General features: G+C 41.9%; 1 protein-coding gene across 2 annotated transcripts; it reads left to right on the top strand.

Moving 5' to 3' along the window:
- The first annotated feature begins 1800 nt into the window (after window positions 1-1800).
- On the top strand, window positions 1801-21477 carry smarcb1b (SWI/SNF related BAF chromatin remodeling complex subunit B1b). 2 transcript variants are annotated; one of them, XR_016495868.1, is made up of 9 exons: window positions 1801-2185; window positions 2889-3000; window positions 3374-3482; window positions 4061-4198; window positions 6769-6896; window positions 9417-9583; window positions 13669-13859; window positions 14973-16000; window positions 20792-21477. XR_016495868.1 is itself a non-coding variant. In XM_036976851.2 (9 exons), exons 1-9 carry the CDS (start codon window positions 2102-2104, stop codon window positions 20829-20831), a joined length of 1101 nt encoding a protein of 366 aa, XP_036832746.1. In that variant the 5' UTR covers window positions 1801-2101; the 3' UTR covers window positions 20832-21477. The 2 variants fall into 2 exon arrangements, 1 of the variants encoding a protein (XP_036832746.1); XM_036976851.2 differs by having other exon boundaries at window positions 15869-16000.
- The last annotated feature ends 2395 nt before the right edge of the window (window positions 21478-23872 follow it).

The following is a 23872-nucleotide window of genomic DNA, read 5'->3' as shown; positions in this document are numbered from 1 at the left end:
AGGGGTCTGTTTCTCAAACTAGACACTCTAATGTACCTTTTTTAAATTATAAACTTGGATTAGCTAACACAATGTGGCATTGGAACACAGGAGTGATGGTTGCTGATAAATGGGCCTCTATACACATATGTAGATATTCCATAAATAATCTGCCGTTTCCAGCTACAATAGTCATTTACAACATTAACAATGTCTACACTGTTTTTCTGATCAATTTGATGTTATTTTAATTGACCAAAAAATGCTTTTCTTTCAAAAACAAGGACATTTCTAAGTGACCCCAAACTTTTGAACGTTAGTGTATATATATATAATTTATAATTCCAAAATGGATGTAGCAACTACAGATTACCCCTTTAAATCTATCAAAAGTGTGCAAGTCTGAGCATGTGTCCATTAGGCCTATGGATGTTTTTTTTATCAGCATGAATTAGATTGAGCAATAAAAGCCCCACTTTTATTCCATAGACTTTGATCCGCACTATGCAGCTGTTGCAAGAGTGCATTATTTACTGGCTGTCCACTGGTTTCAAAAACAATGATTGATAGGCAGCTTAAACTTCTTTAATTCAGCCATTATTGGGTTCAAATACACATTTAGATTTGTGAACAGCCATCCACAACAACCACATTCTGTAAGGCGCAAATAGCTAAATGGAAGAGCAGCAGTGTGATTCACATCAATGCCTATGTAGATATCAATAATAAGCATCGTCATAGGATGGATGGTGTCATCCTTACCTCCAAGCATTTATTCAAATTGGATAATCTTTGGATACCGACAGCAGTCGGCAGTTGGAAGACATAGTTTGAACTGTAGTTTACAAAAGCCTATTTCTACTCTTTTCCCGCGAACCAGCAAACACATTTGGTGTGTCATCATAGTGGTCTCTGACTTGTGGTCAGACTCGCTCAGGTGCAGTGGTATAAAGTACTTAAGTAAAAATACTCTTAATAAGTACTACTAAAGTCATTTGTTTGGTGTATCTCTACTTTACTTTAATCTTTATATTTTTGACAACCTTTACTTTTACTTCGCTACATTCCTAAAGAAAATAATGTACTTTTTACTCCTTACATTTTCCCTGACACCCAAAAGTACTCGTTACATTTAGAATGTTAAGCAGGACAGGATAATTGTTCACGCTCTTCTACTGCCTCTGATCTGGCAGACTCACTAAACACAAATGCTTCGTTCGTAAATTGTGTCTAAGTGTTGAAAGTCGTGTTGTCTGGTTTGCTTAATATAAGACAATTGAAATCATTTATACTTTTGATACTTGAGTACATTTAAAACCAACTACTTTAAGACTTTTATTCAAGTCATATTTTACCGGGTGACTTTTTTTTAAAGGTATCTTTACTTTTACTCAAGTATGAAAATTGGGTACATTTTGTACCACTGCTCAGGTGGAACAAACTTAAATTTGCTTATTTTTTCAATGCTGATTTGAATGTCATTGAGAAAACAGGAAAGTGTAAAATATATTTTTTTCTCGCAAATATCCTTTCCGAATTTAAATGTCATCCTCGAAGTAATCATCTAGTTTTTCAAAAGTATCTGTAATCTGATTACAATATTTCTGATGGTAATGTAACGGGTTACAGTTTCTTTTAAAAAAAAAACATTTTTACAGCAGACCATAATATTACAATGTAAATTACCTTATAAAGGCATGATCTGTGCTTTTACACATTAGATTGATGATCATTTTGTTCAGGTGTAGTTTATGAGGGGTAAATATGAGGAACATTTATTCAAATACGTTATTATTATTATTGGAGGAAGAAGGCTAGTCTACTGTCCGAAATTGACAATCACCCAAAGACAGCTGACACTACAAAGAATCAGTCACAGATGCACAAGTTTCATTAGACCACCAACTCTCCACAAAGGTGGTAGATACATTTATTATAAAAGAATGTTTGGCAAACATTTTATCACCGGTCAAATGCCAGGTTATAGACCGTAGAAATACAGTTTTTATATGTTTTATCTTGTCTTCACAAGACATCGCATATTGGCGCCGAACTGACACTTTTAAACACGACAGTTTGAGCATGCGCTGTGGAGCTTTGTTACTAGCTAGCTACTGTAAAAATGGCGTTAAGCAAAACCTTTGGGCAGAAACCGATTAAATTTCAGTTAGAGCAAGATGGAGACTTTTATATGGTTGGATCAGAGGTATGTATGAGCTGTATGATAACGGGAATATTTAGCTGACAACACAGCGTACTGGCAGCCAGCATTTTGGCCATCATCAGCCTGTGCCATTGCATTGTTGTGTCTGTTCTGAAAGCTAACGTTAGCAGCTAGCTAGCCAGAGCACAAACTAGCTAACATCTCGCTTTGCATAATTAACTATGTCTAGCTAGCTAACGTTAGTTCACTACCACGGTCAATATTGCATGCAGTTACAGTGTAGCCTATGAGAATGCTGTGTATTGTAGTAGAAAGCACAAAATCAACTGATCGCACCATTGACCCATTCAATCGACTAACTCCTTTCTATCAAGCTAACGTTAGGTATTGTTGTGACCGTCTGGAGTTGTGCGCTGGGTGGTTCTCTCCCAACATTGTTCATTTAAAAACTCCAAACAGCTACTCTCTGCCCATATTATAGTCAAACACTATTGGAGATATGAATCATAGGCAGAAACAAGATCTAGCTAACTAAAGTAGACAACTGTATACATAGCAACTAACAAGCCTACTCAACTCCACGATGTACAATCGTAAATCGTTGAGTTTCGTCGGCTAACTAGCTATGTGCTCAGTCACTACTTGGCTACATGACGTGTAAGGGCTTCGAATTGTTTCTGGACTGTCTGGGGCCCTATACTCTACTAGTAAGTACAGCATAGCTGACTCTCTTCCTTGCTCTCAGGTTGGAAACTACCTGCGTATGTTCAGGGGCTCCCTGTATAAAAGGTACCCATCACTCTCGAGGAGGTTAGCCTCAGTAGAGGAGAGGAAGAAAATTGTAGCATCATCGCACGGTGAGTGATACGCTCTTGTCAGAAATAGCTATTTTATTGTCATTCGCACAGAGCAAGTAACGTTAGCATAATCTTTTTGCCACGTTTCACAAACAGGTGTAGACTAACTGCTCACTTATTTGTATATTTTTTTATATATAACAATGCAGAGTTAAAGATTATTTTTTTTTTTTTAGAAATAATGACACGATGAGTAATTACACGGTAAATAACAATAAAGAGTAAAAAATAACATGGCTATATACAGGGAGTACCAGTACCGAGTCGATGTCCAGGGGTAGTAGGTAATTGATGTTGCTATGTACTTCTCGGTAGGGGTAAAGTGAGTTGGTGCAAAAAGTATTAACACAACACATGGTTACATAACTTTTAGCCACAAGTGTGACTCTGCTGAAGGCCTCCGAATGTGAAGAGATTTTCGAGGGGAACGATGAGAAGTACAAAGCTGTTTCCATCAGCACAGAACCACCGGCCTACCTCAGGTGATGCCTCCTTGTTATCTGCATTTACATATTTTACATTTTAGTCATTTAGCAGACACTCTTATCCAGAGCAACTTACACTAGTGAGTGGATACATTTTCATACCTTTCATACTGGTCCCCTGTTGGAATAGAATCCACAACCCTGGTGTTGCAAGCACCATGCTCTACCAACTGAGCTGGATGGGAGGATTTTTTTTGTATTTATTTAACCATTATTTAACTAGGCAAGTCAGTTAAGAACAACTTCTTATTTACAATGATGGCCAAGGTACAGTGGGTTAACTGCCTTGTTCAGGGGCAGAATAACAGATTTTTACCTTGTCAGCTTTGGGATATGATCTAGAAACCTACTGGCCCAAAGCTCTAACCACTAGGCTACCTGCCACCCCTATTGCATAAGAGTCCTGCAAAACATTTAGTGCATGACAATATTGGCTACCAAATTTTGGGAGTATGTATGCAAAATGTGCCTTTTCAAGCTACCTACAGGCACCTTGGCGTGTGAACAAACCAAAATGGGTTTCATTGGTCACAGTATTGTATTTTCAAAAGTCCCTACTTCTCTGTCCATCTCAGGGAGCAGAAGGGGAAGAGGAACAGCCAGTGGGTCCCCACACTGCCCAACAGCTCCCACCACCTGGACGCTGTTCCCTGCTCCACCACCATCAACCGCAACCGCATGGGCCGCGACAAGAAGAGGACCTTCCCCCTGTGGTGAGGAAAGCCCACCCACATTGGCCAGTGTTTGTGGATGTATTCATATAAATACAGCCACAAATAAACTTTGATTGCTTGTGTGCCATTTATATAGGCGTGCCCTTTATTTTTTATAATCTTTGTTTTTCACATTTTAAAATTATATATATATATATATATATATATATATATATATATATATATATATATATATATATATATATATATAAATATAAATGTAAAAAAAAATACAGTCCAACTTTCACATCAATAAATTTGTGTTCATAATTATGTAACATCATTTTAAGATGTGTCCATTTCTTATTTTTAGTTAGTTTTTGATGTGTTAAAAAAATAGTTAGATCAAAAAGTTGTTTTATAGTCTTAATGCATCTTGTCTTCCAAATTGAGAAACATTGCTGCATTTCAGGCCAGGTTAGGCTCTGACACTTGGAACTGTCTTTCTACTCTTTTTCTCATTGACCACTGCAAGGTCATTTCTACATTTCCCTTGTGAAAATAAGCCTTCAGAAAAGTCCCGATATGTCCACACGAGATGATGAATCTCAGATCTGCTTGCTCAACGGCTCTCATCAGTGAATGGATGACTGCATAGCCATAGTCATTATGGGGAACCATCAGAGTGTGGGAAAATGTAAGGGATGGTTCAGTCGCACTCTATCAACCTCCTGCTCTCAAGCTATTTGGGGTTCAGGAGATGCAGTCTGAGACAGAGGTCATCCAGGGTCACTGGGACTCCTCTGGTTTTTACATTCCGTAGAGTTGCTCGTTCATCATCAGCTGCTTTTCCGATGGTTTTCCAGAAAGCAACCGCTATCTCCTGTCCTGACATGACCGTCTATGAAAACATCCCTCCCTCTCTCCCATGTCCCACAGCCCACTTGTCTAGATCACACAAGCATTTCATTGTGTGACTGGAACTTATCAAAACACATCTGTTTATACAGGGGCACTTTTTGCTGACCTTGAAAGATGGAGGCTTTTAAGTGCCGTTGCCATGTTTTCAACAGGCAGGGTCTCTGGCCGTAGTTCTTGTTTTCATGTCCGAATTTCAAGGCAGCCATCTTTGTTTAGTTGCTGTTTGCATTTGTAACTACGGTTTAGATAATAAATAGGGAAGTACATACTCAATTATGTTAGGCTCTTGTTTATCTGATGGTAGAAAAGTTCGTTTTGTAATAGGACACCCTTAACTTGTGAAATGTAGGCCTAAATAACAAAATTATTTGAACAAACAAAGAGTGATGCAAACTGGGTGAATAAACAGTGATGCCTTTTCACCTTGTATAGCCTAAGTTGCTAAGGCAACCGGGTGGGATAATAAACAACACTTGTTTACTTCGGAGGTCTACCACTTCTGTGGGTTTTGAATCCTTTTTAAAAGAATGTAGACCTAGTATCACTTTCCCAGATAGGTTGTCAACAGTTGACACAGTCTCCAAAAGGCCTATACAATGCTAGAATTCACATCTTTTTTTTTTCAAGACCTTGAAAACAATGTAAGCATGTCTGGCTCAAAGCATTGCTCCTTTTGCTGTGGTTTTGGTGAGACCCATCTTGTGGCTTCTCTAGTGAACATCTCTCCTTTCTCTGGCACAGATGTGATCTGTTGAACAGTGCATGTTGTGCATGCTGCACTCTGAATGTTAGTGTTGATGGACATCTAGTCTGGGAAATACAGTCTACAAATCAGTAGAGCAGACAGATCCCTGAATCTTTCACAGTCTACCCAATTGGGCAGGACAATCAAATTTTCCATTGTTGAATTAAGCAATAAGACACGAGGGTGTATATGACCAATATACCATGGCTAAGGGCTGTTCTTACGCATGATGCAAAGCGGAGTGCCTGGATACAACCCTTAGCCGGAGTATATTGGCCATATACCACAAACCTCTGACGTGCCTTATTACTATTATAATCTGGTTACCAACGTAATTAGAGCAGTAAAAATACATGTTTTGTCATACCTGTGGTATACGGTCTGATATACCACGGCTGTCAACCAAACAGAATTCAGGGCTTGAACCACCCAGTTTATAATTGATCATTTTATTAGGGTCCACATTAGATGAAGTCTGCTAATATTCCTGGGGTCCAACACAGAACTTTAAAGACTTTACTAGAATGCGTAGACTACTACCCTGGCCAATTCTTTGTGTGGAGCCAACTCTTCTATTGTTGTCAAGCCATACATATGGTTAGCATGACAAATGAACAAACACAGAAAGAAGTTGGCTAATGTACAAACAGACTAGACCACCAGGCTAGTAGAATGCTGACAGAGAGACAAAGAATTCCCATATGATAAGCATCAATTCATCATTCCCAATGGTGTATCAAATATGGCCACCGGTGTACAATGACGCTGATTGGATTAATCTTTTGCTAGCAATGACCTGCTGGAAGTGAGTAAAAGCTAAATTAGCAGTAGATTTTAGAGCCTGCTATTCACGATAAATGTCTTTAATGAGGTCTCCAATGACTGTGGAATGCCAAGAAATGCCGTACTAACGTTTTGTAGATTGTAGTTTAATCTAACACCTTGTCTTCTTCCCTCTGCAAAGCTTTGACGACCACGACCCGGCGGTGATCCACGAGAACGCGTCTCAGGCCGAGGTGCTGGTTCCCATCCGTCTGGACATGGAGATTGATGGGCAGAAGCTCAGAGATGCGTTCACCTGGAACATGAATGGTACTGCGCCACTCTCCATCCGCCGGGAATAAAGACTGCTTTAGAGCAACAAAGTCTAGTTAAGGGTGTTATTCTGAAAACAACCTAAAAGGCTGTAGAATCGTTGCCTGTAACAGAACCGGCCTCAAAAGAGAGCCACACTGAATGCATCTCATTAATCTAGTGGCTTACGATAGAAGTGGGAGAAACGGACGTTAATGAACTTAAAAAGGAAAATCTTTCTGAGGGAAGCGTTACTTGACTTACAGACTAGATCTATGAGAGAATCTAGTACGTACTGGTATTCAAGAAAGAGAAGAAGTTCCTGAGAATAGATTAAAAGGGAAGCATGTAGCTCTCGTAGTCAATATACAATTTATTGACAACCAAATGTTCCGAGACACAAAGACTACCCCATGGCTATTCAAAAAATTACAACGTTCTCATAGAGTCGAATAATGGAACACCAAATACTAGCCATGGTAGGGATTGTAATAAATAAAAAAATTGATAGAAAAGCAATTACAATTAAGTAATTGTTAAATAAACTACAACTACACTACCATTCAAGATAGGGAATGTAGTAAAATAATTATTGAACTTTATATTTTAAAAATGAATAAGATGCTATTAGAAGAAAGGATAAATAGCAAAATATAACGAATTTGAACACAAGTACTCAACATGGTAGAGATAAGCATAACAAACAAGAGACATAAGGCACAGTATGTGTGGATGTATTGTGATGAAAGGTGTGTTTTTGTGTTTGGGAAAAGTGTGGCATTAAGTGAGTAAGAAAGGAAACGGTTGTGTATCCCAGAACCAATGTACGTCTGTGAGCAGGGGTTGCGAGAGAGATGGAATAAACAAGCATACAGTCAACACAATAGAAAAGAGTCTCTATATACAGTTTGCAAATGGAATGAGGAGGTATGGCAATAAATAGGCCATAGTAGCAAAGTAATTACAATTCACCAGATTAACACTGGAGTGATAGATGAGCAGATGATGATGATGGTGTGTACGTAGTGATACTGGTGTACAAAAGAGCAGCAAAGTAAATAAAAAACAATATGGGGATGAGGTAGGTTGATTGGGTGGGCTATTTACAGATGGACTATGTACAGCGATCGGTTAGCTGCTCAGATAGCTGATGTTTAAAGTTAGTGAGGGAAATGTAAGTCTCCAGCTTCTGCAATTTTTGCAATTTGTTCCAGTCACTGGCAGCAGAGAACTGGAAGGAAAGGCGGCCAAAGGAGGTAGGTGTTGGCTTTGGGGATGACCAGTGAGATATACCTGCTGGAGCACGTGCTACGGGTGGGTGTTGTTATCGTGACCAGTGTGCTGAGTTAAGGCGGAGCTTTACCTAGCATAGACTTGTAGATGACCTGGAGCCAGTGGGTCTGGCGACGAATATGTAGCGAGGGCCAGCCGACTAGAGCATACAGGTCGCAGTGGTGGGTGGTATAAGGCGCTTTGGTAACAAAACGGATGGCACTGTGATGACTGCATCCAATTTGCTGAGTAGAGTATTGGAAGCTATTTTGTAGATGACATTGCCAAAGTCGAGGATCGGTAGGATAGTCAGTTTTACGAGGGTAAGTTTGGTGGCGTGAGTGAAGGAGGCTTTGTTGCGAAATAGAAACCGATTCTAGATTTGATTTTGGATTGGAGATGTTTGGTATGAGTCTGGAAGGAGAGTTTACACTTAGAAATGTCCTTGTTTTTGAAAGAAAAGTACATTTTATCCATTTAAAATAACATCAAATTGATCAGAAATACAGTGTAGACATTGTTAATGTTGTAAATGACTATTGTAGCTGGAAACGGCAGATTTTTTATGGAATATCTGCATAGGCGTACAGAGGCCCATTATCAGCAACCGTCACTCCTGTGTTCCAATGGCACTTTGTGTTAGCTAATCCAAGTTGATAATTTTAAAAGGCTAATTGATCATTAGAAAACCCTTTTGCAATTATCTTAGCACAGCTAAAATGGTTGTGCTGATTTTAAAGAAGCAAGAGGACAAGTATATTAGTGTCTAATTTGAGAAACATATGCCTCACAAGTCCTCAACTGGCAGCTTCATTAAATAGTACCCGCAAACACCAGTCTCAACGTCAACAGTGAAGAGGCGACTCTGGGATGCTGGCCTTCTATGCAGAGTTGCAAAAAAAAAAAAGCCAGAACTCGGACTGGCCAATAAAAAGATTAGGATGGGCAAAAGAACACAGACACTGGACAGAGGAACTCTGCCTAGAACACCAGCATCCCGGAGTCTCCTCTTCACTGTTGACGTTGAGACAATTACATTGATGGAAGCTGAAATATTAAAGCTGGGGCTTCCTTCCTATCCTTGTGAACCCTTTGTTTTATGTACACTGATCTGAAGATGCATGAACATACACACAGAAAGCCTTTTCATAGAGTATTGAGATTCACCCCTGAACTCTCCAAATGTAGGAAAGTAGATGAGGAAGCCTCTTTAGCCTATTGAGACTCAACCCTTCACTCTTCCACCATCCTCTCCCGCTCCTCCAGAGAAGCTGATGACCCCGGAGATGTTTGCAGAGATCCTGTGTGACGACCTGGACCTGAACCCACTGGCCTTCGTCCCGGCCATTGCCTCAGCCATCCGCCAGCAGATAGAGTCCTACCCCACAGACAGCATCCTGGACGAGCAGACCGACCAGAGGGTCATCATCAAGGTGGGTACACACACACACACTAGGGACTTTATAAAATCAGTTGTATATTTTTTTGCCTGATTCAGTTTAGTTTTTTTCAGATTTTCACTCTCAAAATCACACAGGTTTGTTTTAGTCCACAACAATGCTTAAACCACTTCACGAGACCACTTTTGATGTCTAGGTAAAATATGATATAGATTACATTTTGGGTGTAGTTACCCTTTAATGCCAGTGCCACCAGCCAGAGACCTTTGTTTCTGTAGCGTTCATGTAAATTGCAGAGTTTAGGAAAACAAATCTGCACTGGATTTATTCAAATAATCATGATATCACTCTTCGAGCCTGAAAGATGTGATTTTTAATTATTTAATTTTTTAACCGTTTTTAGTGAAGCTGATACTGATTTTAGGGAAGCAAGTCACAATTAGTGACTATCTGCCATTTAAAAAAAAGTATTTTATTTTTTATGAAAGAGGTGGAGAAAAGCATAAAACATTTTTTACACATTGTGCTCCAAAGGATTAACAGACTCTGATTTCTTAACTAAATTACAAATGATTTAAGAATATTTTATTTGTGGTTTACAGGATATTCACCTCTAAATACGATAGTTAAACATGTTTAGTTTACCTTAGGTACAACTTAAAAGATGTGCATCTATGGCAGTGGATAAGAAGTATGCAAAAGTGTTTGTGCTAAACCACCACAAGGGGTGGCTGGATGAATAAATGTACATTTGAAATGCAGTAACATGCCGTTCGTAACTAGGTGTCTTGAGTAGATTTACTAGTGTTTACAAAGGTCAAAAGTAACACACTTTATGGCAACCTAGCAGTGAGAGTATGTTAGATCAAACGCAAGCTAGCTGTTCATTACGACAGTGTTTCCTTACAGAAACCAAATGTACATTACACCGTAATTCAATACAAAAGGAATTGGCTATAGAGTTAAACTGCAAATGTCATGCACCGATGACTGAAAACGTTTATGCAGGCAAATGCTTGCCGTACTGGTTTTACGCACACATTCTAATTTAGCTAGCTCACTAATGTTAGCAACTTATCTAATCATGAATGCAAGCACATAGCCTGAATGATAGCTCTGCACCAACTGTCTTGCTTTTTGCGTATTTGTGAAAACTAACTAAATAATCCCGCCAGCTAACGTAATAGGCCCTGACAGTAACAGTGTTCTTTTTTTAATTTTACCCCTTTTTCTCCCCAATTTCGTGGTATCCAATTGTTTAGTAGCTACTATCTTGTCTCATAGCTACAACTCCCGTACGGGCTCAGGAGAGACGAAGGTTGAAAGTCATGCGTCCTCCAATATACAACCCAACCAAGCCGCACTGCTTCTTAACACAGCGCGCATCCAACCCGGAAGCCAGCCGCACCAATGTGTCGGAGGAAACACCGTGCATCTGGCGACCTTGGTTACCGTGCACTGCGCCCGGCCCGCCACAGGAGTTGCTGGTGCGCGATGAGTCAAGGATATCCCTACCGGCCAAGCCCTCCCTAACCCGGACGATGCTGGGCCAATTATGCGTCGCCCCACGGACCTCCCGGTTGCGACAGAGCCTGGGCGCGAACCCAGAGTCCCTGGTGGCACAGCTGGCGCTGCAGTACAGCGAACAGTGTTCTTTTTGTATCAAGGATAATTGTTCACTTTGGCGCCAGTCCAGTGTTAGCACATAAGGGAGATAGCACATAGCAACCATTTCGAATCCCACCGTACCTTCTCCGCTATGCAGTCTGGTTTCAGAGCTGGTCATGGGTACACCTCAGCCACGCTCAAGGTCCTAAACGATATCATAAACGCCATCGATAAGAGACATTACGGTGCAGCTGTATTTATCAACCTGGCCAAGGCTTTCGACTCTGTCAGTCACCACATTCTTATTTGCAGACTAAACAGCCTTGGTTTCTCAAATGATTGCCACGCCTGGTTCACCAACTACTTCTCTGATAGCATTCTCAGCTCACTGGTCACCATAGCAGCATCCACCTGTAGCACGTGCTCCAGCAGTTATATCTCATTGGTCACCCCCAAAGCCAATTCCTCCTTTGGCCTCCTTTCTTTCCTGTTCTCTGCTGCTAATGACTGGAACGAACTGCAAGAATCACTGAAGCTGGAGACTCATATCTCCCTCACTAGCTTTAAGCACCTGCAGTCTGAGCAGCACACATATCATTGCATCTGTAAATAGCCGTTCCAACTTCCTCATACTGTATTTATTTATTTATCTTGCTCCTTGGCACCCCAGTATCTCTACTTGCACATCTACCATTCCAGTGTTTAATTGTTATATTGTAATTACTTTGCCACCATGGCCTATTTATTGCCTTATACCTCCCTAATCTTACCTCAATTGCACTCACTGTATATAGACTTTTATTTTATTTTTGTCTACTGTATTATTGACTGTTTGTTTATTCCATGTGTAACTCTGTGTTGTTGTATGTGTCGAACTGCTGTGCTTTATCTTGGCCAGGTCGCAGTTGTAAATGAGAACTTGTTCTCAACTAGCCTACCTAGTTAAATAAAGGTAAAATAAAAAGACGCACAGGTTGCTAGCTAAGCTACCTACCTTGCTGGCTAGGTAGTTCCTCCACAGAGGGACTATGTCAGTCACCATCGTGTTCTTGGTCACCTTCTTGACCAAGGCCCCCCCCCGATTGCTCAGTTTGGCCGGGCAGCCAGCTCTAGGAAGAGTCTTGGTGGTTCCAAACTTATTCCATTTAAGAATGATGGAGGCCACTGTGTTCTTGGGGACCATCAAAGCTGCAGACATTTTTTGGTACCCATCCCCAGATCTGTGCCTCGTCACGATCCTGTCTCGGAAATCTACAGACAATTCCTTTGACCTCGGGTTGTTTTTTGCTCTGACATGCACTGTCAACGGTGGTACCTTTTTATATAGACGGGTGTGTACCTTTCCAAATCATGAATGCATACGTTTCTAAAAAAAAAATTTCAAAAATGTTTTTGCTTTGTCATTATTGTGTGTAGATTGAGGGAAAAAATATATTTAATCCATTTTAGAACAAGGCTGTAACGTAAAAATTCAAGGCATCTGAATACTTTCCAAATGCACTGTAGGCGCTTCAAAGAGCTGTCGGTCAAGGCATTAATTTCTGTCAAAATAAGCTCCCCGCCCACTCAGCCTCTTTTCAAACTTCCTGGTAGCCATGAGAGAGAAATAACTTTTCAGAATAACTGTTCAGGACCTATAACTAAGCAAATATGATGAGGACAGGGCTGCTTGCTTGATGTGTACTTTTGATTATTTACTTATTCAAATAAGCTGGCTGTGGCATGCTACTCACCGTCAAACCACCATGACTACTCTCTTTCACGTTGTGACCTAGGACTGAATGTTCAATGAGCAGCTTGTTGAGCGCCCTCTTCAGGCAACCATTGAAATATAAAAATGTTTAACACAAATGAGCAGACGTATAGGTTTTTGTTTATCCTATGTATATAATATCAACGCTTTTATCTGTGGAATAAAGGCCGATACAAATATTTATGCGAAAGGCTAATATCGGCCGTTAATCGATTTACCCGTCGGGCTCTAATCATTCTGCAAGGTAGGCATAGGCTGCTTTGTAGTGAAAATAATGATTGTCAAGGTTTTTGGGAAAGCCTTTCCATCTACCAGCAGACGGTTAGCATTATCGCTAACGGCTGCACAGGGTGATAATCAGACATACAAGCACCACAAAACACACACAGATGGGCATTCCTGCGCCTTTTCAGAAAGTTACAGGAAAATACAAAAAACTTATTCATTTTGTTCATGTCTTATGATTAACTTTGGCAAATTTAATGACTTTTCTAAGTTGACTATTTTTAGTTAAAAACATTTTTGAATGTTCCGGTTTAATGTCTGAATTTCCTTGACTCTGTCCGCGTTTTCCGCAACGTGGATTTTATAGGGACACACACACACTTCACTGCTGCAAAGGTCAAAGACTATCTCAATAGTAATTTCCAGTGTCTGCATCTGGCCCACGTGACAAAGAGGGGTCTCGAACTGGCGGCACATCACTCGGATACATACTGTGTCTCTTAAAGTGTGTGTGTGTGTGTGTGTGCCTCAGCTGAATATCCACGTGGGGAACATCTCCTTGGTGGACCAGTTTGAGTGGGACATGTCGGAGAGGGAGAACTCTCCGGAGACGTTTGCCCTCAAGCTGTGCTCCGAGCTGGGCCTGGGAGGAGAGTTTGTCACCACCATCGCCTACAGCATCCGTGGCCAGCTCAGCTGGCACCAGAGGACGTACGCCTTCAGGTAACACACACACAGGACACCCTCCCAGACCAGAACCTTCACACACTCATGCTCGTTCAGACATATTAATGTCCTATGCGTTGCCTGGAGTACTGATGGAATTGAAAGTTGAAGTGGTAGAAATGCCTGTCCACATTCTGATTGCAGTGTCTTTGTCGCAATACCCACACACATTTTTCAGCCTAAACACAGCATTTTCCAGAGTCTCATTCTGTAGATCCTGTAGAATACGTCTTAAATACTCAAGATGTGTGGTCGCCTGCATCATGGAGCGTTGCTGGATAAGGCCAGAACGCATTTAGTTCACCTCATGTTACTATGTTCTGTGCTCTTTTAAGATTAACTGTATCTCACAGTGACATGGACTGGGGTCAGTTTAAGGTGTTTGTGTGTGGAGGGTTTAACAGTTGGCTGCTTACCTGTGACTCACAAAGTGGATTTAGATTTCAAACACAGACTGCCTGCGTCCTGTTTACATCACTGAGTACACAAACACACACACATCCATTATTTACAAGCATGAGTACCATGTGTTTTCCCACCAAAACAAAAACCTTGCTACCCCCTCATCTGTTCAAGTAGTACTCTTCAGCCATTTGAACCCTGAAACAGTTCCTTTTAGCGTGTAATGGCATTCGTTTTACAAATTGAAATATCCTAACGTTGTATAGGTTTTCCCCCTGCCAGTGACAGACATACAGCCCCTTTGTTTGTGTATGTGTTCCTCCCCCACTCTGCCTTGCATGGTTTGTCTCATCCCATCAGCTTGGCTCAGTTCATTTGGGACTTTTGGATCATTTGGGACCTGCTTATCAATCAGTGTTGGGCTCAATTCCATTTCACTAATGGTGATTTCATGAAATGAACTGGAAAAAGCACATTTAACAAATTGAGAAATGGCAGATTTTTGTATTGGTATTAGTAAACGATTTACCTTCGATTGGTTTCGGTTTTGAGCCCAACCCTGATGCCAATGCTTTTCAAGCCATTGATTGTGTGTAAATGGTAAATGTGGAGTTTAGCTAACATCGTCATCATCATGGCTTTTTTTGTTTTGCATTGCAAATTAATTCTCTTTTCTACTCTCTCCCCCCACTTGTCTGTCCCTTATAGGTCTGATTTCAGGTCAATATGCTTTTGAATTACTTGAACTACCCCCCCCTCTTCCCCAAGCTTAACCCTCTACTACCCACCCACGTTCTCTTGACACGGTCTGCCCTGGGAAGCTGAGTACATTTACACTTTTTATCTCTTTCTCTCTCTCGCCTGTTTCCTTAACTTTGCAGGACACGCCCCCCCCCCCCAAAGTATGGAAACTATATGAATTGTTTATGAAGAGTAAAACCTATGAAGTTGTTTGAGGTATTCTGTTTCTGCCAAGTCAGGGAAAACTGTAGTTATCACTGTTGGTTTGTCTACAAACTGCAGTCCGCACATAGAATGGAAAGGATAGTCAAGTACTGTGTGGCTTATTGTCACTACATAGGGAGAGGTTCAGAAATCCAGGAAGTATCTGACAAAACGGTTCCACGGGTGCCTTCCTATCTATTGTCCTAGTTCTTAATTTGTCAAATTGGAATTGAATGTGTTATTTTGGAATCCCTTTTACCAGGTGGAATAATGTTTTGTAGGCATTTTGACTAGAGGTATGTAAAATGCTGTAGTGGTCCGAGCAGCTTTTGATTGATGGCTGCTTTATGACTGTTTCAATGCTTTGGTTAAGTGTGCTTTACTTTTCTACTTTTACATGGCATCTTGGGCGTGAAAAAAATACATGGTAGAAATAAGTTCCAGTAAGTCACATTTTTGTCCCTTTTGTATGTCTATTCCTCATCAAAATGGGACTAACCCACCCAAGAGCGACAACAGGTTGTTTTTTTTCTCCCCAAGATGCCTCTTATTTGCTCTTCCACTTCTTCAACACACCATGACTGCAGCATGTCCCATCCTGGGCGCTCTCTTCCTCGTTTGTCTTTGATTTCCTGTCGCTCTGATGTCATTTCCTGCAGTGAGAATCCCCTGCCTACGGTGGAAATCGCCATCCGCAACACAGGCGACGCTGACACATGGTGCCCCCTGCTGGAGACCCTGACAGACGCAGAGATGGAGAAGAAGATCAGGGACCAGGACAGGAACACTAGGTAATAGAGCGATGGCCTGCCATTCAAAACCTGACAGGAATGCCAGCTAATAGAGAGAGAGAGGTGGCCTGCCATTCAAAACCTGACAGGAATGCCAGCTAATAGAGAGAGAGAGGTGGCCTGCCATTCAAAACCTGACAGGAATGCCAGCTAATAGAGAGAGAGAGATGGCCTGCCATTCAAAACCTGACAGGAATGCCAGCTAATAGAGAGAGAGAGAGATGGCCTGCCATTCAAAACCTGACAGGAATGCCAGCTAATAGAGAGAGAGAGAGATGGCCTGCCATTCAAAACCTGACAGGAATGCCAGCTGAGAGAGAGATGGCCTGCCATTCAAAACCTGACAGGAATGCCAGCTGATAATGAGAGAGAGATGGCCTGCCATTCAAAACCTGACAGGAATGCCAGCTAATAGAGAGAGAGAGATGGCCTGCCATTCAAAACCTGACAGGAATGCCAGCTGAGAGAGAGAGAGAGAGAGATGGCCTGCCATTCAAAACCTGACAGGAATGCCAGCTAATAGAGAGAGAGAGAGATGGCCTGCCATTCAAAACCTGACAGGAATGCCAGCTAATAGAGAGAGAGAGAGATGGCCTGCCATTCAAAACCTGACAAGAATGCCAGCTAATAGAGAGAGAGAGATGGCCTGCCATTCAAAACCTGACAGGAATGCCAGCTGAGAGAGAGATGGCCTGCCATTCAAAACCTGACAGGAATGCCAGCTAATAGAGAGAGAGAGATGGCCTGCCATTCAAAACCTGACAGGAATGCCAGCTGATAATGAGAGAGAGATGGCCTGCCATTCAAAACCTGACAAGAATGCCAGCTAATAGAGAGAGAGAGATGGCCTGCCATTCAAAACCTGACAGGAATGCCAGCTGAGAGAGAGATGGCCTGCCATTCAAAACCTGACAGGAATGCCAGCTGATAATGAGAGAGAGATGGCCTGCCATTCAAAACCTGACAGGAATGCCAGCTGATAATGAGAGAGAGATGGCCTGCCATTCAAAACCTGACAGGAATGCCAGCTGATAATGAGAGAGAGATGGCCTGCCATTCAAAACCTGACAGGAATGCCATTCAAAACCTGACAGGAATGCCAGCTAATAGTGAGAGAGATGGCCTGCCATTCAAAACCTGACAGGAATGCCAGCTAATAGAGAGAGAGAGATGGCCTGCCATTCAAAACCTGACAGGAATGCCAGCTAATAGAGAGAGAGAGAGAGAGAGAGATGGCCTGCCATTCAAAACCTGGGTTCTTTCTCAATTCATCTTTCCTTTCGATTCCTCGCATCCTCTCTACTTGCTTACTTCTCAAAACCCCTTGGAGAAGAAGGTTCGAGGTGAGAGACCTTGGACCTTCTACAGTTGAGAAGGAGGTGAGGAGATGAGAGGACTCGCAGAAAGACATTGACATAGAGCCTTCCTCTATGACTAGCGCCCTCTCCCCGTCTCTGTCCACTGCTATAGAATGGCTTAAAGGAATCCTATGCTCAAGTTTCCTTTTTTGTTCATTAGTCCAAATAATTGTGTATGTCATCAATGAGGTTTTCAAGATGGAGCACGCATCATCAGGAGTTTTTGCTCTGTACTGTTCTGTAACTTTAAAACTTGACTGCTGACATGCACCATTTTGGGGGGACTGTATTAATGAACCAAACACTCAAATATGTTTTTAGTGTGTAGTATTCCTTTTAATGGGCGAAGGAGCATTGTAGTGGAACTTATTAGAACCCACCCTGTCCTCTAGGAAGAAATCATTAAAGAAAGTGGGCTGCCCAAACGTTACAGAGACAGACCAGTAAACTGGAAGGTTGAGGAAGAGACCACGAGATGGTTTTGCCTCAAAATCAGACACATTGCTTTTGGTCTGCACCAGTCAGACTATTTGAAAACTGATCTGGGCAAAACCAGTCAGTTTCTAATTTGTAATGGGGCATCTTTTTTTTTTTTTTTTTATTTTACCTTTATTTAACCAGGTAGGCAAGTTGAGAACAAGTTCTCATTTACAATTGCGACCTGGCCAAGATAAAGCAAAGCAGTTCGACAGATACAACAACACAGAGTTACACATGGAGTAAAACAAACATACAGTCAATAATAAAGTATAAACAAGTCTATATACAATGTGAGCAAATGAGGTGAGAAGGGAGGTAAAGGCAAAAAAAGGCCTTGGTGGCAAGGTAAATACAATATAGCAAGTAAAACACTGGAATGGTAGTTTTGCAATGGAAGAATGTGCAAAGTAGAAATAAAAATAATGGGGTGCAAAGGAGCAAAAATAAATAAATAAATTAAATACAGTTGGGAAAGAGGTAGTTGATAGAGCTAAATTATATGTGGGCTATGTACAGGTGCAGTAATCTGTGAGCTGCTCTGACAGTTGGTGCTTAAAGCTAGTGAGGGAGATAAGAGTTTCCAGTTTCAGAGATTTTTGTAGTTCGTTCCAGTCATTGGCAGCAGAGAACTGGAAAGAGAGGCGGCCAAAGAAAGAATTGGTTTTGGGGGTGACTAGAGAGATATACCTGCTGGAGCGTGTGCTACAGGTGGGAGATGCTATGGTGACCAGCGAGCTGAGATAAGGGGGGACTTTACCTAGCAGGGTCTTGTAGATGACATGGAGCCAGTGGGTTTGGCGACGAGTATGAAGCGAGGGCCAGCCAACGAGAGCGTACAGGTCGCAATGGTGGGTAGTGTATGGGGCTTTGGTGACAAAACGGATTGCACTGTGATAGACTGCATCCAGTTTGTTGAGTAGGGTATTGGAGGCTATTTTGTAAATTACATCGCCAAAGTCGAGGATTGGTAGGATGGTCAGTTTTACAAGGGTATGTTTGGCAGCATGAGTGAAGGATGCTTTGTTGCGAAATAGGAAGCCAATTCTAGATTTAACTTTGGATTGGAGATGTTTGATATGGGTCTGGAAGGAGAGTTTACAGTCTAACCAGACACCTAAGTATTTGTAGTTGTCCACGTATTCTAAGTCAGAGCCGTCCAGAGTAGTGATGTTGGACAGGCGGGTAGGTGCAGGTAGTGATCGTTTGATGAGCATGCATTTAGTTTTACTTGTATTTAAGAGCAGTTGGAGGCCACGGAAGGAGAGTTGTATGGCATTGAAGCTTGCCTGGAGGGTTGTTAACACAGTGTCCAAAGAAGGGCCGGAAGTATACAGAATGGTGTCGTCTGCGTAGAGGTGGATCAGAGACTCACCAGCAGCAAGAGCGACCTCATTGATGTATACAGAGAAGAGAGTCGGTCCAAGAATTGAACCCTGTGGCACCCCCATAGAGACTGCCAGAGGTCCGGACAACAGACCCTCAGATTTGACACACTGAACTCTATCAGAGAAGTAGTTGGTGAACCAGGCGAGGCAATCATTTGAGAAACCAAGGCTGTTGAGTCTGCCGATGAGGATGTGGTGATTGACAGAGTCGAAAGCCTTGGCCAGATCAATGAATACGGCTGCACAGTAATGTTTCTTATCGATGGCGGTTAAGATATCGTTTAGGACCTTGAGCGTGGCTGAGGTGCACCCATGACCAGCTCTGAAACCAGATTGCATAGCAGAGAAGGTATGGTGAGATTCAAAATGGTCGGTAATCTGTTTGTTGACTTGGCTTTCGAAGACCTTAGAAAGGCATGGTAGGATAGATATAGGTCTGTAGCAGTTTGGGTCAAGAGTGTCCCCCCCTTTGAAGAGGGGGATGACCGCAGCTGCTTTCCAATCTTTGGGAATCTCAGACGACACGAAAGAGAGGTTGAACAGGCTAGTAATAGGGGTGGCAACAATTTCGGCAGATAATTTTAGAAAGAAAGGGTCCAGATTGTCTAGCCCGGCTGATTTGTAGGGGTCCAGATTTTGCAGCTCTTTCAGAACATCAGCTGAATGGATTTGGGAGAAGGAGAAATGGGGAAGGCTTGGGCGAGTTGCTGTTGGGGGTGCAGTGCTGTTGACAGGGGTAGGAGTAGCCAGGTGGAAAGCATGGCCAGCAGTAGAAAAATGCTTATTGAAATTTTCAATTATGGTGGATTTATCAGTGGTGACAGTGTTTCCTATCTTCAGTGCAGTGGGCAGCTGGGAGGAGGTGTTCTTATTCTCCATGGACTTTACAGTGTCCCAGAACTTTTTTGAGTTAGTGTTGCAAGAAGCAAATTTCTGCTTGAAAAAGCTAGCCTTGGCTTTTCTAACTGCCTGTGTATAATGGTTTCTAGCTTCCCTGAACAGCTGCATATCACGGGGGCTGTTCGATGCTAATGCAGAACGCCATAGGACGTTTTTGTGTTGATTAAGGGCAGTCAGGTCTGGGGAGAACCAAGGGCTATATCTGTTCCTGGTTCTAAATTTCTTGAATGGGGCATGTTTATTTAAGATGGTTAGGAAGGCATTTTTAAAAAATATCCAGGCATCCTCTACTGACGGGATGAGGTCAATATCCTTCCAGGATACCCCGGCCAGGTCGATTAGAAAGGCCTGCTCGCTGAAGTGTTTCAGGGAGCGTTTTACAGTGATGAGAGGAGGTCGTTTGACCGCTGACCCATTACGGATGCAGGCAATGAGGCAGTGATCGCTGAGATCTTGGTTGAAGACAGCAGAGGTGTATTTAGAGGGGAAGTTGGTTAGGATGATATCTATGAGGGTGCCCGTGTTTAAGGCTTTGGTGGTCATCTGGTCAGCAGTATGACAGTCCCCTGTCCAACGTCATCAGATTCCCCATTTAAGAGTCTTCTCTATTCATCCAGCCGATTTGCCATCGACCACATAATAACCTATTCCATGTGTTTTCCTTTCAGACGAATGAGGCGACTTGCCAACACTGCCCCTGCCTGGTAGAGAGAAGCAGCAGTAAGCTACTACAGAGCCTCTGGTCAACAAATGGTCAACCCCAATGGGCCCTCTGAGAGACACACACAAACTCAACAATAGACATTCCACTGGTCCCTTCTTACAGCCCCCATAATGTTAACTAACTCTACGCTTGGCTGTCATGTCCTCTGGACACTGATCCAGGACCATTGTCACATACCTAACTCCATTAATTACAAGAATTACATTTGATCCAGGAACAGGGACTTTTGTTGAAGGAGCCTTATCCATTTCTATTGCCGAATCCAAGCCCCTGTAGTGGTTCAAGCCGCTACTCATCTCTGATGAGACGAGGTGGTAAATGAAAGGTGCCATGGGTAGAGTGTATGGATCAGAATGAAATGTAGCCTTTGTTGTTTCTACGGACTCACCATCTAAGTGAGCTCAAACTGTAATACTGCTTTGGTGCACTCGTATCCCTCTTGATGGATGATGCAGATAGATGACTGACTGACCTGTCCGTTTTAATAGAAACTAATGTTACACTCGAGCAGACTCAACTCTTGCAAATAATGTAAAGTTATGTATTGTGCTTTCTTTTTGTAAAGGTGCTGATACTTTTAGTCAACGTTTTTGTTTTGTTTCCTTTTTTAATAAAATGCCATAGACTTCATTACAGATGTAGTTTGTTGCTCTACAATCGTCAACAGTGGGCTATTATTCATTGTCACTGTGAGGTACTTAAAGTAGATTTGCTTCAGTCTGTGTGGCTTTAAGGCCAGCGAGTCGATTCTGTTTCTCTTCAGTTCGCTCAAGCTCTTCCTTGTGACCTGATCTCCCATACCGAAGTGCTGAGTCTGCATGGTTTCTTGGTTAAACATACTTTTAACTCTGGTTCAGTTTAATCAGCTTAAATGGGGACTAATCTCTACACCAACACTTTTCACATTTGAGATATTGTGTTCTCAGGGTAAGATTTTCCAGTGTGTCCCTTTGAAATTCAAGATGGCATATCTTTTATACGGTCCAGCAATTGGAGATCGTTCACATGAAACTGAAAAGATTAACGAAAAACCACAATCCTTTGGCAACCGATCCCATTTCTTTCATTGGTGGCAGTGTTGGCACTGATAAATTAGCTGTAAGGGCTGTTTCAGAGATTTGGACGTTCCTTTGTGTCATTCACCACATTGTAAGTTTCATGCTAAACTACAGGAAATCACACTAGTATGCACTTGACATGCCTCCAAGGGCATTGTAAATGCATTTGAGTATCTCTCCAGATTAATTTTACATAAATGTGGAGAAAAACTACTTTACTAGCTGTGTTTGTTAAGAATAAAGAACAGCTGGTAACACAACATTAACGCTAATGGGTATAATGCATTGTAATACTTGTCATAAACATGTATGACCCCCCCCCCCCCCTTTCAACGTCTTGTACTGACTAAAGAACTGCCATTTTGAAACAGTATTGCTACATAATATAAGCCATATGACATAAATGCTCATACTGTACATGCTTATAACGCATTATACCTGTCCACTTTCTTCATTAGCAACAAACCGGTATGTGAATTAATATGAACAATGAAGACGCATCTTTCTGTAACTGGCATTAAAAGCCTCGTGACACGGGCAAAAAACATTTCTGCTCAGAGTAGTTGGAAGTGGGGTCTTTCCTGTGTCTTGTATCCCCTATGGGTCCTCCTAATCTAGGCCATGGAGTTCCCCTACTGACTTCATACCCCACAGACAGGATGGCTCTTATTGGAACCATCATTCAGCATCTGGGGGCTCAGATTCCTACTGTATGCTTGATTGGTTGAAGCAGACCACAAAAGGATGACAGATCCATGACTAATGCTTGCCTAAGCAAAACAGAAAGAAAGAAAGAACCCCATCAAACTCATAGGAAGTCATCTGAATCTGGTTTGGGGAAAATGGTTACATCGCTAGTTCCGAAAACCATCTGTTTCACTCAAAACATTGAAAATTGACACTCGTTTTTTGGAACCAAATACATTGTGGTAATTCATACCATAATGAATAAAAAAGCTCAACCGTGAATTTAATCTTGAAGCACAAATTGACATTACTGCAGCTACAAGCAGCTACGTTGGACATGGCATAACAATTTAGTGAGCACCATGAGAACTGTGAGAAATAAATGCTTTGGAATGATTGAAACAACATCCATTGAAATAAATGTTATTCCCCAAAGTATCCCCCCCATCTACTGTAACTGCACATTGCCGAACGTTTAGGAACTTGGCAACGTCCTCTTGCCGCCTGAATAATGCATCTATAAAATAGCAGAGGTTAGGGGTCATGTGTATGTGTCTGAGCCAGTACAGGCTTGCTTCATCCCCGGGCTGCGTTCCTCCTGCTCGACATGCTGATATGATTCTCTCTTCAGTGTCACCATAAGGACAAGTGCAGGATACTAGCAATAACTCGGGTTCTCTTCTAAAGGAGTATCTCCTTGTGATGCTCCACAGTGACTGTCACAGAGAGTGATGAGGGGTGAAGGGGACACTGTGAAGGTGAAGTATTGTGGTTTATGTTGTTTCAGTGCCTTTCTTTCCATATTCCCTTCTGGAGACATTACTAATGAAAGAATCTGGACTGCATTGTGAAATTTTGTAAAAAACTGATCTACACTGAGTATATAAAACATTGGGACCACCTTCTCTTTCCATGACATAGACTGAGCATGTGAATCCATGTGAATGCTATTTCAAATTTTTAAATCCACTTCAATCAGTGTGGAGGAGACGGGTTAAAGAAGGATTTTAAAGCATTGAGACATGGATTGTGTATGTGTGCCATTCAGAGGGTGAATGGGCAAAACGAAAGATTTAAGTGCCTTTTGAATGGGGTACAGCAGTAGGTAACAGGCGCACCGATTTGAGTGTGTCAAGAACTGCAACGCTGCTGGGTTTTTCACATTCAACAGTTTCCCGTGTGTATAAAAAATGTTCCACCACACAAAGGACATCTAGCCAACTTGACACAACTGTGGTAAGCATCCTTGTGGAATGCTTTTGACACCTTGTAGTCCATGC

Source organism: Oncorhynchus mykiss, chromosome 5, assembly GCF_057628025.1.
Source record: "Oncorhynchus mykiss isolate SJ-2025 chromosome 5, ASM5762802v1, whole genome shotgun sequence".
NCBI classification, from domain to species: Eukaryota; Metazoa; Chordata; class Actinopteri; order Salmoniformes; family Salmonidae; genus Oncorhynchus; species Oncorhynchus mykiss.
This window is presented reverse-complemented; position numbering and strand designations above follow the sequence as displayed.